Here is a 16,619-nt window from a genome sequence, read left to right as displayed (position 1 = left end):
TCAGCATTTTTAACCACTGTGTCATCATGTCCCCTACAACCAAGAATATATGTAGAGTGGTTAAATTTTAGCTATCATCACTACAATTCTTCCTTTCCTAGTCTGCTTTTGTGGATATCAATTCTTCCTATGTTTCTGTTAAGCTTGCTCTGGGACATATTTGCTGTATTTCTCCCTCCACACACACAAAATAACTCTTAAACTATTTTAGCTTCCCAGATCCATTTTTGTCTGTTGGAACACCACAAGATTTGTTACAAGGATTTAGAAGTAAAACTACAATGTTTTGCATGTTTCGGTCAACTTAATACAAACTGGGGCATTAATGGTGAATTCAATTACCTCATCTTAAGCTCCCCTCAGTTCTAAATAGCCATTCTGATAAAATCATAAATCATAAATCATCCTGTTCTTGCAGGATAAAGTAGCTGAAAGAAACTTTAAAGTGCAACCACTATTCAGATTATCCAACCCTATTTTAAAACTAAAAAGGATTCCATTTATGTTCAGAGTACAATTGGCTCATGTAGCTTGAAATTTAAATTTTGATTCTTATGGATAGTATTGTATTTCTTACAAAAATTCTTATTTAGATATACCAGCACAAGAATTTATTCAATATTATATTTATGATGTTTGATTAGGTCTCTGCTATTGATATTACTCATTTGTAAGTTTTAAAATATTTAAAATGTGTATGATGCTCCAAACCCTGATAATTCTAGGAAGCTTATAAAATGTAGTGAAGCAATTATAATTATAAAAATAGCATTAAAAAAGAAATCATCAGTCATTATATCAAATGATTAAAATACTAATGCCCTGGATAAAAGGACATATTTTGAGTCCCTCAAACCCATGTAATAAGGTGAAATTGCTTCAGTTTGATTAGTAATATGTTTTTACAGATAAAGTGCTACTGAAAGAATTTATGCCAAAATGATAGAACTGATAGAACTGCTCCATTCAGTAATTTAAAACTGTTTACACTTATATATCTACTTAAGTGATCTATATTCCTTTTGTTAAACAAGGTTTTACTGTAATATGTGCATTTTATCCATTTCATGTTCTTTCATACTGTTTACATTTTCAGAATATTGCATAGTTTTGATAACTTTCAAGTAATTGTCAGAGTCGCTGTGAGTGAGTAGGCAGCTATATAAATTTTCTAAAACAAATAAACAAAATATTAAATCCCTGAATTATGTGGTAAAAGGAAAAAATCACTAAATAAAAGAATACTTTCCCATTCTATTTTTCCTTAGATGTTGATTAATAAAGATGTCTTTTATTATAACGTACTCCAGGTGATTAAAGTGTATTAAGAAAATAAAATAATAAAAAATGGAGAAAATTCTTGTCAGTTTTGGAAATTCAGGTGATAACTTTGGGTAGACAAAGTTGTATATGGTTTCTTAAAGACTTTGCAGATGGATCCAAAATAAAATGTTTTCTTTTGCTCTTAGCAGAAAGGAAAATTGTGACTTTGAATATTCAAACTCAGCCAACATATAAAGCAATATCCAGTGTTGTTGGTTATTTAAAAGGAGCCACAGTTCCTGGTAGGTCTATTTTTATTTCTCTATCTGCTAACCTCTGCAAGTCACTTGTCATATTACTGAACAAGAACAGAATTTCATAACTTATTCTGGGCAGTGTATTGCACTTAACCTTCAAACTATACACAACAGCATGTTATTTTTAGAGTTTGTTCTATATAGTTACCCAGACTGAGCATTTACACCTGTCTGAAAAATAATTATGGGAGTGAAATCCACACATTAAAGATACTAAGGCTGAAAAACAACCTGATGTAGACATCTTCTTAGCACATTCCACATGATGTACTTTAGTTTACTGTTATTTAGTTTAACCATTCATATCTGAGTAAGATCTCTGGTAGGAGTCATATTTGCCAGAGAAGATACCTTATACTACAGACCTTTAGCAAATAGAAAGCAGTAGACTATGATCACCAGTTATTTCAACTCGCTTTAAATATAGTGAGCTATTTGAGTTACTTCCAGAAATATATGTCTATGGAGATTCTTAGTCATCCAGGTCATGGCTGTCCCAAAGGTGCTTTTTTCAAGAAGCAACTGGACTACTGTTTTTCTTTAAAGACTTTTCACTTCTTATCCAAGAAGCTTCTCCAACTCTGACTGGATGGTGGGGAATGGAAGGATTTATACTCCTTGCAGACAGCAAAAGAATGCAAATAACCAGCTGTCTGCAAGAGGTATAAATCCTTCCATTCCCCACCATCCAGTCAGAGCTGAAGAAGCTTCTTAGATGAAAAGTGAAATGTCTTCAAAAAAAAAAAAAAAACAAGAAAGTCCAGTTGCCTCCTGAAAAAGCACCTTTGGGATTCCAAAAATATAGTAATTACTGAAAACCAAGCAAAACAAATCTAACCCCTTAAGACAGTTTACATACATTTTAGTTGTTTGCAATAACTATTCAGTCTTATGTCTTTCCAGATAGGTTAATTGGATGATTCATTATAAAGCATTCTGCATTATAAATTATGTTGTAAGCTTGGGATTACAAGCAAATAAAGTTGAGGTCTTTCAGATAAAAGTGACTCTTGAACCCAGCTGACTATTGTGGCAAACTATAGCTGTTACATAGGTGACAAGAATGGGAAAGGTAACGATACAATCTGTGTTTGGAAGGACTTTGGATTGCATTGCTTCATTAATAAAAGTATTGGCTTGCTTTATGTTTTTCAGATAGATATGTCATAGTTGGCAGCCACCACAGCAGTTTGCCTGGCTACAGTAATGAGCAGTGGGCTCACGGCACAGCAGTAATGACTGCACTTATCCAAGCCTTGATGAGGAAGGTGAAGAAAGGTTGGAGGCCTGAGCGGACCATCATTTTCTGTTCATGGGGAGGAACCATGTTTGGCAAGATTGGTTCCTACGAATGGGCAGAGGTAAAGAATCTTTACAGGTTTCTTTCTTCATACAATAGCAATAGCAATTGCACTTAGACTTATATACCGCTTCACAGTGCTTTACAGACCTGTTTACAGAGTCAGCCTATTGGCTCCAACAATCTGGATCCTCATTTTATCGATCTCAGAAGGATGGAAGGCTGAGTCAACCTTGAGCTGGTGAGACTCGAACTGCCGAACTGCTGGCAGCCAGCAGTCAGCAGAAATCACCTGCAGTAATGCATTCTAACCACTGATCTAGAGTTGCCAATATCAAGGATAAGAATTATTATTTGATATGTCCTATGGATCTTCCTGGTCTCCTGTTGCTAAATATTATCCTCTGAATGTGTTCTTTTCTAACTTCTCAGACATGTTTTCTAAACATGCAGTTGAGTGAAAACTAAGTCTAAGCTGCATCTCCTGTTTGCTTTATGTGTTCAGTGATTGTACCCAGAAGGATGAATGAGTAAGCAGTGGTATCTGTGAAGAAAAAAGAGAGGGCCATGATATCTGAATATTCCCCAGATGTATAGCTGTTATCAATTGCCTTTATGATTATCATCTAAATCAGCGGTTCTCAACCTGTGGGTCGGGACCCCATTTGGGGTCGAACGACCATTTCACAGGGGCCGCCAAACAATGCAGTCCGCCATTTTTTTCCCCTTTTCCTTAGCTGTGCTACTCCCTTTTATTCTATTGGCTTTTGAAAGCCAATAGAATAGACTCTCTTGAATAGAGTCTAATTCTATTGGCTTTCAAAAGCCAATAGGAATTGTCCAGGCTGTCTCTGCCCTGCTGAGCCCGCCAAAAGTCCCATTCTGCAAACGGTGCTGCAAGTTGTCTGCAGCGAAGGTGAGCTGTCTGGAAGCTTCCACCCCTCCCTGCTGAGCAACTACTAAAAATGTAAGTAAAAGAGGGCCAAGGGTGGGAGGTGGGAGGCCGGCGGGTGCAGGGAGGGTTGCTGGCGCACGTGGGGCCTGGTGGCTGCCTTATCTCCCTTGGGCAGGGCCAGCTGGTGGCCCAGCCGGTGGTCGGCCTGCGCCGTCTCTGCCGCTTGCCAGCTACGTCTCGGCTGGCACAGGGGGCGGCACCACGCATGCACGGCGCTCCCAGGAAGGGAAAGTCCTTGACTTATGACCGGTTGGGGGTCGTGGCATTAAAAAGGTTGAGAACCACTGATCTAAATCAATATCATTATTTAATTAATTGAAGGATGATTCCAATGATTCTTATTTGAGCCAAGAACTGAAGAGTCATATTGGTATCTAAAAAGATCATGGCAGCTTTTTGCCTGGATTATTGAGTCTTCATTTACATATTGCATTTTAGGGACAAACCCCTGCAGTCGTTATAGTAAGAGTTACTACATTTTGCCTAACCAAATATTTATTTTGACTGAGGAAGTTACTTGGATAAGTAACAAAATGTGTCAGTTTTGATAAACTTTGATCCAGTTGCCATGATTTAGCCTTTTTTAGATGCTTTTTACCTATAGCAAGGGTCTTCAAACTTGGCAACTTTAAGACTTATGGACTTCAGCTCCCAGAATTCCTCAGCCAGCCCCGGCTGGCTGAGGAATTCTGGGAGTTGAAGTCCACAAGTCTTAAAATTGCCAAGTTTGAAGACCCCTGACCTATAGTCATGTTAGTGTCACTTAAAAATGTAAGCTGCTATAAGTAGGGTCATCTTTTGCAAAATTAATGGTGTTCTTCATATAAGCAAAATCAATGGGGAGGGCAGATTCACTTAACAACTATGTTACTAATTTAACAAATTGCAGTGATTCACTTAACAGCATGAGAAGAAAGGTCATAAAATGAGGCAAACATTTGTCTCCTTTAGCAACAAAAACTTTGGGCTCAGTTGTGGTAATAAGTCAAGGACTACTTGTAATAAAAATAAGGTGTTTGATTAGTAATCTACTGTAGGCAGTTTTCTGGCCCTATCAATTTATTTAGCAGCAAAAGTAATTATCACCACAAAAAAGAATAAAGATATTGAAACACATGTAGATAAAAACTGATCATTTTAGAGCTATTATTTCATAACAATTCAGGTAATTAATCAGTATTTTTGGAGCATCCTCTTCTAATTTGTAGTCAATTAAAGTATTCTTTAACAGCAAACAGACACTAAGTTATGCCAACTGAATGTTGAATTTAGCAAAAGGAAATTATTTTCTAGATGCATCGTGGAATCCACTAAGACAGGGATGTCAAACTCAATTTCATTGAGGGCTGCATCAACATTGCAGTTCCCCTCAGGGGGCTGAGTGGGTGTGGATAGGCTGGGTGCGGCCTAGTGGGTGGGCGTGGATGGAGTGGGTGTGGCCAGCTCTACATCATTTGCATCAAGGGTGCCTGTGGGGGCCTGGGCAGGAGTAGGACAGATCTGAGGGTCTCTGGCAGAAGGGGGTGGGACCAGGGCAAGTGCCAAGGCATGGTCCACTGGAGGAGCCTCACTGTTCCTCTCAGGCCATGCGGGGGGGGGGCTGGATGGTGGTGCGGGCTGCCTGGAGCCCTGGGCAGCAGAGGTCAAATGCCCAGCCTGGCCTTTGAGCACCCGCAGCACCAGGCCCAGCCCCACTTCCTCAAGGCTGCTGCTCAAGGTTTTCCTGGTTCCTCACTGTTTCCAGACAGCCTTGTGGAGCTAAGGCTGAATGTGTTTTAGCATAGATGGCCACCACAAAATTGTACATTGGCTCCCGGCTGGCCTGGCCAGGGCCAAGCAGAGGGGGCTGTTCCCTCACTGTTTCCAGGAGGCTTTGCGGGTCACAATGAAACCACTTCGTGGGCCACATCCAGCCCCTGGGCCTTGTGTTTGACATGTCTGCACTAAGAGTACAAAAATGGTTAATAAGACAGTCTGTCAGTCAATCAGTGACTAGAAGGATCTAGCTAAATAAGCAATAAGGATAATCGAGGTAAGGGGCTAATTGGTACATGCCTGTTGGTCAGATCAAACAATAAAACTTTCAGGAGAGAAAAACGAGATGGACAATATTAAAATTTAAGTCAAATATATACCAGCCTGTTGGGTTTGAGTAATGTAAGCAGAATAAAAATAAATTCCATCTCTATTGTAAAGAAGCCAAGCGATTCAGTTTTAATGGACATTTATTGGTTCAATTTAGTAGCTTTGAGTCAATACTATATTTATTTATTGAATATTTCACCAAAAGTGACTCTGAGTGGTGTACAACAAAGCTAAAACATTGAACAAATACATAAAACCATATGTTCGGAGGTTCAGAATTTACATATTAAAAGAAGATACAAACAGGGTCCCTTTCTTAATCCTCTCTTGCTTTTATGATGCAACATTCATAATAGACTCTGATAAAAGAATTGTTATTGGCAGAAGTTTTGCAGAAATCAATCAGATAATCATCTATATATCTTTTTTCTTTCCACAGACTAACCTAGTAATTTAGCCTGTTTTTATTCCATGCACTAGTTTTTAAATTCAAAAGAATGTTCTGTTTGCCATTTAAAAAAAACACTCAAAGCTCTTTATCAAAATAATAAAGATAAAAGGAAGATAAAAGCAGACTTTAAAAAAGAGTTTACAAAGAATAAAAAAAATTAAAAGCATTCCATTAGAAAATGCAAAGGAAAGTGGTTGCAGAGGGAAATAAAAAGATGAATCTTTAAAAGATGCCTGAAAGACATCAGCATTATAGGTATCTAGTGTATCTCAGAGGACGGCTAGTTCCACAAAACAGGAGAACTTTAGATGAAGTTTTTCTCCATGGCATAAATTAATATTAGAAAACAGTATGCAAAACCAGGAACTCCTCTAAAAGTTTCTGAGCTGCTGATGTAAGTAAATAATGAGTAAATTTATTTATTTATTTATTTATTTATTTATGAGACTTATATACCGCTTTAAGTGCAAGCACTCTCTAAGCGGTGTACACCAGTAAGCAATGTATATATATATATATTTACATTGCCCCCAACAATCTGGGTCCTCATTTTACCTACCTCGGAAGGATGGAAGGCTGAGTCAACCTTGAGCCGGTAAGATTTGAACCTCTGACCTGCTGAACACAATCAGCTAAAGTGGCCTGCAGTACTACACTCTAACTGCTGCGCCACCTCGGCTCTAAATAAGGGTTTTAAAGTATAAAGGGGGCACGGTAGCTCACTGGATAAAGATGCTAAGCTTCTCAGCTGGAAATCTGATAGTTTGGGTTTGAGGCTCGAATACGATGCAACAAGAGAAGCTTCTGTTACTTGCCCCAACTCCTACCCACCTAGCAGTTCAAAAGCATGAAAATGTAAGTAGATAAATAGGTACCACTTTCAATCGGAAGGTAACGGTGTTCCATGTGCCTCAGTGTATAGTCATGCTGGCTACATAAACATGGAAAAGTCTTTGGACAACACTGGCACCTCTGGCTAAGAAACAGGGATGAGTACTGCCCTCTAGAGTCAGATACGTCTGGACAGGGGAACCTTTACCTTAAAGTAGGGGTATCAACTGCCAGCCCGTGGGCCGGATGCGTCATCCGGAAGCCGCGCCCACCCCATTGCTAGCAATGGCAAAACTGTCCTGATACGTCTCGTGATGTCACGTGACGTCGTGGGTTTGACATATCTGCCTTAAAGTATAAAATCAGTGTTCGTATCAATCTTTTCATGTTTACTTAGTAAAAGGTTTGTCAACTGAAAATTAGTATACTTTTCTATTTCTCAGATTAACTGGGGGAAAAAAAACCTGAGATAGGACTATTTATTAACCCCCAGATATTTAGAATTTTAGTAATACGGTGTTTTATTTAAAAAAATTCTCATAATATAGAAAATAAACTACAAATGTACTTCTGTTTGGGCAGCCAGTTCAGCTTACGGAGCACATATAACAACCTGTACTGCTGCATTCTGGATACTCTTCTAGGCAACCCCAAGTAGAGCTCATTGCAATAGTCCAATCTGGAGTGACTAGAGCATGAGTGACTATAAGTACAACTGCAATATATGACAAAGCGTGCAAAAGCTGTCCTAGCCATCACTTTTGCCTCCTCACCAAGTAGGAGTTGTGAGTCTAGGAGGACCCCAAGACTGAACACTGTCTGGCTGGGCAGTGTAATCCCATCCAGCACCAAAGATGGCATAGTTTTGAAACCAGAGGCCCCCAAAATCTGGAGCTACTCAATTTTACCAGGGATCAGCTGAAGCTTGTTGTTTCCCAACCAGATCCTCACAGCCTTGAAAGTATATAAGAAATTGATAAGGTAAAGACATTTACTATGAGATCACTTATATTGCAGGGGCAGAAAAAATATTTAATTAAATATATTACACTATATTTAATATATTAATTATATTTGATACCTCACCCCATGGTGACTGATGACTTTACTAGTGACTTATGCAGATATTAAAGAGGAGAAGAAAAGCACCAAATCCTGTGGCACTCCACATAGTAGAGGACAAAGGTAGGACATCTCCTCCCTAATCATCAGTGACCAGAATCAACCCTGCAAGAAGATGATGAGCCAGCATAAAACTGTGCTGCTCACTTCCAATCCTCTGAGCTTATACAGAAGGATACCATGATCCATGGTATTGAAATCCACTGAAAGGTTGGTAGCAAAAGGATAGATGCACTATTCCTATCCTGCCCATGCCAGAGGTCATCCAAAAGCATGACCAATGTGTTTTCATCCTATATCCAGCTCTGAATCCTGATTAAAAAGGATCCAGACAATCTGCTTCTTTCAAGGTTTCCCAAAGCTGTTTTTAAACCACTTTCTCCATCATTTTCCCCAAGGGAGGTGAGATACTGGATTAAAAATGGTTTTGTATGATAGACTTCAGGGATGGTAAACCATCTTGGTTCAGAGGTAAAGGAACATCCACCTTACTAAAAGAATTAACCACTACCAGAACTCACTCACACAACACCCCCAGTCCTCTTTGACAAGCCAGTAGGGGCATGGATCAAAAGAGCAGGTAGCCAAGCTCATGGTATTGAGGAACCTGTCCATTTCTTCAGGTCCCAGAAGTTCAGAACATTCCCAGATAGTTGTGTGAGACTTCTTCCCAAGCATCTTCTTTGGACTTGTGATAAGAGCAGGATCCAAATGGGAATGAATTTGAGGAACGTCTTCCAATAGATGCTGTGCAAATTCCTCCACGCACCCCGCAAATTGGCACATGTCACCTGAAACAAGACTGCGGGGTAGCAAGCTGCAGATGCAAAAATGGTGGAGAGGTACTAACAGTTCAATACCCTTTCCATGCTAATGTAGGCCTTAATAGCAACTCTAACTGATGTTCGGTCAAGTTCGCTTTTTGTTGAACAGCAGTAATGGTCTAGACTCTAGATGTTCCTCTTCCCATTTCATCTTCCTCAATCCATTGGAAACCAGAGGGAGTGATGGGATCCACACAAGAAGAGAGATCAGATAGGTGCAATCCAATCCAAAGGCTTCATTTGCCACCTTGTTCCAAGTGGCAACCAAGGCTTCAGTTGGACCATACAGCAGACCAACAGGGACAACCCATCTCATTTGGAAACCTCTCTGGATCCATCATTCACCAGGGATATACAAATCTAATGGATCCAGTCTCCAGGCAGGAAGATATAAATCAAGGCCTGACCTGTCAATGACAAAGGAATATCTAAGGAAACACAGTAGATACATATTTTCATAGAGATTTAAAGAAAATTTACAACTAAACTGGAACTGAACGCTTTCCTTTCCCTTTTGCCCTATGGCAGGGATGGCGAATCTTTTAGAGACCGAGTGCCCAAACTGCAACCCAAAAGCCACTTATGCATCGTTGGGTGCCGGCTGGGTGTGGCCCATTGGGTTGGCGTGGTTGTGGTGCTAACAGCAGACTGGGTGGGACTAAAAAGTTCAATCAATCAATTCCAACTTTGCAAGATCTTTTTTTCCCCACAAGAAGTTGAAATTGACTGATTGATTGGACCTCTCTTTTTTTGTACATGGCGGCAGAGGCCTAAAGCAAAAAGGTTTTATAAAACCCAGCTGAAGGCCTAGGACTGGGGCGACGGCGTGCGTGCCCACAGAGAGGACTCTGAGTGCCACCTCTGGCACCCGTGCCATAGGTTCGCCATCACTGCCCTATGGGCAGGGATTGCTTTTTCTAAGTAGATACTTTATAAATTAATAACATCCCCTGTAATCATGAAAGACATACTTTCTGCTTAGGTTGCAAATTCTAATGGCAGGATTTTAAAGACCTGCCACCTTCTATAAAGCTGAACTGCTCTGAAATTGAAGTTACCTTGGCAATGTGCAGATATTCTTAGGCCTGAGTGTAAACAACATGAAAGCATTACCAAAGCCTTATTCTTGTAACTGAATTATGGGATTACAATAAGCTGTGAAAAATTCGGAATGAAGGAACCAGGTTTCAAAAGGTTTCTTGCAATTGCCTGAGAGCAAAATTTCTTTAGTTCCACTTCAAATCATCCTTGCATCAAACCTAATTGCATTATACCCCTTTTGCTCAATGCAAAGATCCTCTTTGTGGAATAAACACTTCATTACTAGGTAGGCAGTGGGAAATAATTGAAATATGCTTTTGCTTTCAAAAAGATAACAAAATGACAACATTGGAGAAATGTTGCCACTCACATCTACAATATGGGTGCTTGGTTGGAAACAATCAAGCACTTTGTTTGCTTTCTTATATTTAAAGTGTGATGTGGAACAGGAGCATTTTTTTTTTCAAAAAAACAAAACAAAACAGTCTTCCTATTATTTCAGAGGATGTAATGTTTTGATTCGCTGCTTAGAACTGTAGTCATTCTTAAATCCTTCTGGCCTCATTTTTCATTTTGTTCATTTGAGAAATAGAATTATAACACCACAAGAGAGAAATTAAATAAAGACTTCCTTTCAAGTTCCTAAAATGATATTCTATAAAAATTGAATTAAACATTACTTGGGGAATTGAAGTAGGTGGAAAAACATGACTTGTGTTCTCCCTTTTCTACATTTCAAAGGACTATAATAAGAATGCAGGTCTTAATTAGGATCTGACTTATTAATCACGTTTGTGTTTTAGGGCTTCAGGACAGTTCTCCAGAGGAACACTGTGGCATATGTGAATCTCCATGATCCAATAAGAGGCAAAGGCATTTTATACTCCATAGCATCTCCTTCTGTTCAGCAACTAGCAATTGAAATTACAAAGGTGAGTATATTCTTGTATGATGTTTCTAATATGCAGTACATTTGATATGATAATTCAAATTTAATTGGCATTATATAAGTCTTCAGGACAGGTCCAATGATAAATGATTCATAAATTAGATATTTAAACTGTGGAATGCTATAAATTCCATGGTAAAATCAATATGCCATGATATTAAATAATTGGGTATCATATCCTCAAGTTAATATTTCTTAGAGAAAACAGAAAAGAAAAACTCACTTCTGAAATCTGGACCTTTCAGAAAGGAACAACCCTAATAAGACAACAATTTTCTTTTTCGATTTAGGGCAGGGGTCTTCAAACTCGGCCCTTTTATGTCTCATGGACTTCAACTCCCAGAATTCCTCAGCCAGCATACTTGTCTGAGGAATTCTGGGAGTTGAAGTCCATGAGACATAAAAGGGCCGAGTTTGAAGACCCCTGATTTAGGGCAACAGGGAATTGCATAAGAAATAAAAGAGGGAAAAAATTCTTCTGTGTAATACCAATGAGAAGTGGAAATGGTGATGCCATCAGGGTTGTTGTATCTGTTCTGTTCTCTGTGTTGGTAAGGCATTGAGAGGAGGCAGGTGTAACAACAGTTACTAGTTTATTTAAGCTTCAACAGAACCAACACAAAATGGCACGGATCTCTTTTATACCTTTTGCAGGGAACAGCGTCAGCCAATAAATGCAATGTATTTTCCCGCTTTGTGCGTGCGCAATAGGCTGGAGACAGCCTGTCTGGCCCGGGGAGCCACATGGTCTGCCCGGGTCTCTCTGCAGCTTCCTGCACCTGCTCTGTCAATCACAGGCCCAGGACATAACAGTATCCATCCATCATTTTTCTTTCTAAAATACAATGAAAAAAGACCTCAATAGAAGCAATTGCAAAATAACAATATGGGAACCATGCTGGATTCCTATAAAAAAAAAGTTTCTGCTCAACTATATTAATAGAAAAAGCAGTAATCTATACCAAATTATATTGTTTGTTGGGGATGATAGAAAAATGTATTATTTGGAACTTAATAAAATAGGGGATAAGGTGGATTGTCCTTCATTTCTCACAAAGCTTATAGGGGAGGACACATTTGTAAGAATGCCTGTACAAACATAGTAAATTGCCTGATAGGAGTTCCGGTTATTTAATCTTGTACTGTCCTCTAGTCTACCCAGGCTGGTAATCTCAGTCAATTTTCTATTTTTTAAAGTATTGTTCCCAACCATGGCCACTTCCGGACATGGGAACTTCAAATCCCAGAATTTCCCAGCCACCATGGCCATTGGACAGAATTCTGGGAGCTGAAGTCCACAAACCTGGACCTGCATCTTTCTCCATGTTCCATTATATTGATATTTGAAGACATTTATTTTCCAACAGGTTATTTCCATTTACAGTGTAATATTTAAAAAAAAATATTGGTTCTCTTCTCTCCTCTCCTCTCCTCTCCTCTCCTTTCTTTACTTTTTGTGGATTTGACTGGTGACTGCCTGAACTAGTCACCTCAGTTTTCTTGGCAAGATTTCAGTAGTTGTTTGCTACTGCCTTTCTCCTTGGTTGAGGAAAAAAAAAAAAAAAACTACCCTGGGTCATTTGGCTGACTTTGTGGCTAATACAGGACTAGAATTCCTGGTCTCCCCATATTTAAATGTTAGCTGTATTCCTTTTTTAAAAGGAAAATCATAAAACTCCAAAAAAAAAAATCATTAAAAATAAGCTGTAAGTAAATACAGGGTAATAAAATCATAAATCTGTAACAATATTAGCACTGTATCTCTTGTTACTTAATGGAAGGTTTAATAAGATATGTCAAACAACTAGAGAACTCAGATAAATATCTACCTATGTCCTGTTTCTGTTAACTGAGTTCCTTTATAATTATTTTTTTTTTCAGCTTTGTTTTAAACATTTCTATTTGGAGGATGTCTGAAGCCTAGAGCACTCTTGTACTCTAGCTACTAGCACTATCTATAAAAAGAAATAAAATAGGACATTTACAGTAATCATCTGAAATAAACACTTGACTATTCTCAAAAACCAAGTTATTGCATATCCTTCATGTAATCTTCATTTCTTTAATTAGTTACAACTAATATTGTGTCTTGGCATAGAAACAATTTAGAAGTTCTTTTTTTCTGGGCTTGCTAGAGGATTCTGACTGAAACCTTGAATAAACAAAGAAAGCAGATTTAAATATTTAGGTTGTAAAGCCAAATTGTAATTCAAACATTCTGAGATCTTTGTGAGCATGTGTGAACTCTGTTCAGCCATGCTAATTACAGCCCATTTTATGGGAGGGAGATTCTGCCAAGTTGTATTTCTGTGTCTGAGTGTTCTGTAAATGAAGGTGCCATTGTCAGCTTGCTGCATTAATGAATCACCATTTATTTGGCATCTTATAATGGAAAAGTTTATGTTGGCTGGGGAGGAAATTAAATCCACTAAATAAGACCATTAATTCATTAGTCTCAAATTTACATTTCAGAAGCACAAAAGTTACTCTGACTGAGCCATTAATTTATATGCCAGTAGGGTTGGCTTTGGTAAAGCAAAAACAAGAAAGAATCTTAGGGAACTTTGACATCTTACTAATATATTGAAAAATAAACTTTGAAACAAACATTCAAGATCCACAGTTAAAAAAAGAAAAGTTACTTTTTCCATTCCATAAAACAAATGCTGCAGAGCTAGCCCGTAGGCTCTAGGCCAACTTATCTCAGCCAATTCACCATGGCCAACTTGCCACAGGACAACTAAATATGGGGCAAGAGTCACGCTAATATTGAAGAAATGGGAGAATAGAATCATTAAAGAAAAGATGCCATAGAAAGGACAAAATGAAATGTGAAAGACAAAAATTAAAATATTTTTAAATTATTTTAAATAATTAAATCGAACTGTTGAATGGTCCCATGGTGAGTTGGCCACAATGAGTTATCCCATTCCAAGCCCATCTGGTATGTAATATTTCCTTTCAGCTACAGTGACCTTTATCTACCTGCACAAAAAATACAAGAGCTTTTAGTGTGTTCTGTACAGCTTTCATAAATGAAATCTCCAAATAACGTAACAGATTTTGTTTTATGCCAGATCATATGCACTGAGCTAATCTTGACAGGGGTTTCTGGGCACATGTGTAAGTGATCTGTGTTACTTCCTACTGGTAGTCTCAGTGCTTGATATTTTTCATAAATGATTGTGCTAATTAAAGCTGTGGCAATTAGATCTGGAAATATGTGTTTAAGGAATGCACAAAAACTGTAACATGTAGATATGAACCTCATTTACCATATCCTTGTCACAATTCATGATGAGTCTTCAGTGTAGATTTGAATCCAAGTATATAAACTCAGAAATAGGAGTATGATTTGTATTAGTATGTACAACATAAACAAGGTGAAAACATCCATTTATTTGCTTGTTTGTTTGTGATTATATATATATATATATATATATATATATATATATATATATATATTCACAAACAAAGAAGCAAATATATATATATATATATATATTGCTAATAACTATAAAAATACAAATCCTAGGCTTATCTGTACAATGATAGAAAATCCTTGAACTCTGGAAATAATATAAATCAGCTGTTTATTGTTAAAAAACTAAAACAATAAAAACAACTGTTTACAATACTAAAAACAACCTAAGCTTTCGCTGGTCCACTGCCAGCGTCATCAGACTGAGTGTCTGGGGCGTGGGCAGTTTTCTTATAAACCTTGCTAACTCAGTTTCTTGCCCATTGACTGTGTGATAGGGCTGTCCATCCTAATTGACCATAATTGCCTCAGTTGTCCCACCCCCCTCGTTTGCATTTTCCAATTTCACAGCCTTCTTTCTTCCCATTGTTTCTTTTTCCATCCTTCCCATCCTTGTCAATCCCATCTTTCCTAATGTTGTTGCTGTTGGTGTATTTTCTGGCTCCCCCCCCCCGGCATTGTAGGTGCCTTTCCATTGCTGCTCCCCCCTGCTTTTCCCATTTATCCACCTGCTAGCCATTTTTGTAACAACAAAACAATCTAAGCTATGAAACCCAAAATCAAAGTTTTATTTTTTTCCACCTCAAGCACAAAGTCCAGAAGCAGTCTCTATGTAGAAGCAAAGGTACTTGTATTCTTTGCTTTGATCAAAACAGTCAATTTAACCATCTCTGCCATCTCCATCAGCTTTTGTAGCCACTCTTTCCCAATATATTGTCTGTCTCTGCAGTCCTAACAGGATACACTCAACAGAATGATACCCTAGTAACTGGGGATGAAGTAGTTTTTAATCATGTGAGAACATTTTTTCCTTAAATTCAAACCAAGAAAATATCCAAACAATGAGTGAGATGAGTGGCAACTAATTTCGTAACAGTTCACTGAAACTGCAATTCACAATCAATGGTAAGTTAGGCTGCAATAATCATAATTAGAACAATATAAAAAATTTCTTTATTTTCTCTACCGACAATCTCTGGATTCTACAATTTGAATCAGTAACTAATTAAATCCTGGGAAGAATTTGAATTTATTTGACCAAGCTCTTGTGCTCATGAAAACCTTATACAGATAGTCATCACTTAATGATGGTAATTGGGACCAGACGTTCCATCACTAAACAACCTGGTTGTAAATTGTCGTGTATGTGACTATGCCACTTATTCACAGAAATTCCATCAGTTCTGATTGCCTTATTAATTGAACATCATATGTCGTTATACAAGGACATTGTGTGCCTCTCTGAAATTGCTTGTAGGAAGCCTGCAAAGATAGTAACAAATGATGATTGCGATGCTGCTGCCATCTAGATGTTTTTTTTTACAAACACACATACACACATTATTTCACTCCTTAATGCCACTGTGCTATTTCCACTCTCATCTGAAAAATCAAAACTAATAATCTATGTGCCAGAGCAATTTATTTGATATTGCTATTTATTTTTAAAAATTCATTCCATTGCTTAGAAAAGACTGTATTTTAACAGGTTTTTCCTATATATCTTCACAGTTATTAGTCATATTTTTTATTAAAAAGAAAATTTAAATAGGAGAAGCTGTCACTATTCATAATAATGTCACACAAAGCTTCTTCTTTTTTTGTTCCTTAGTTTTAAAAAGGAAAAGTTTGGTTGTCTTGAATGATATCATTGCCTACGTGACATTACAATTAAAATTGATTTTGGTATGTTCCTAGGGATGCATTTCAAGCTCAATTTTCTGAGTGCCAAAACCAAAACTAGAAAGAACAGGGTTTATATTTTTCAAAGTTTCCCTCTAAAAAGCCTTTCAGAATTCAAAGGTCAGACTCTTCAAACCTTTTTTTTTCTTTTGAAATATAACTGCTGTGGCAACTTCAAAATCTGTTTTTGTCACAATCTATTTTAAAAGATCTATTACTTAGGGTCTTTTTGAGGCCCTTCTGAATATTTGCAGGCAGTTATCCTGCTTCTTAAGTCCTTTGTTGGAAAATCTTTTTTTGCGAGTTATTTTCTAGAG

At 37.8% G+C, this 16,619-nt stretch overlaps 1 protein-coding gene across 1 annotated transcript in view; it reads left to right on the top strand.

The window, feature by feature from the left end:
• The window catches only part of LOC120308837 (inactive N-acetylated-alpha-linked acidic dipeptidase-like protein 2), a gene marked incomplete at its 5' end in the record, with an annotated part of 217,147 nt that overhangs the window by 126,409 nt on the left and 74,119 nt on the right, over positions 1–16,619 (top strand). The window contains 3 exons of the mRNA XM_039345376.1: positions 1,473–1,565; positions 2,736–2,941; positions 10,993–11,121. Of these exons, the coding sequence (XP_039201310.1) occupies positions 1,473–1,565; positions 2,736–2,941; positions 10,993–11,121 (428 nt within the window). The remainder of the gene's footprint in view (positions 1–1,472; positions 1,566–2,735; positions 2,942–10,992; positions 11,122–16,619) is intronic.

This window comes from Crotalus tigris, unplaced genomic scaffold, assembly GCF_016545835.1.
Source record: "Crotalus tigris isolate CLP2741 ecotype Arizona unplaced genomic scaffold, ASM1654583v1 scf7180000017950.1190679, whole genome shotgun sequence".
In the NCBI taxonomy this organism is placed as follows: Eukaryota; Metazoa; Chordata; class Lepidosauria; order Squamata; family Viperidae; genus Crotalus; species Crotalus tigris.
Note: the sequence above shows the minus strand (reverse complement) of the source record. Positions and strands in the feature narration are given on the sequence as shown.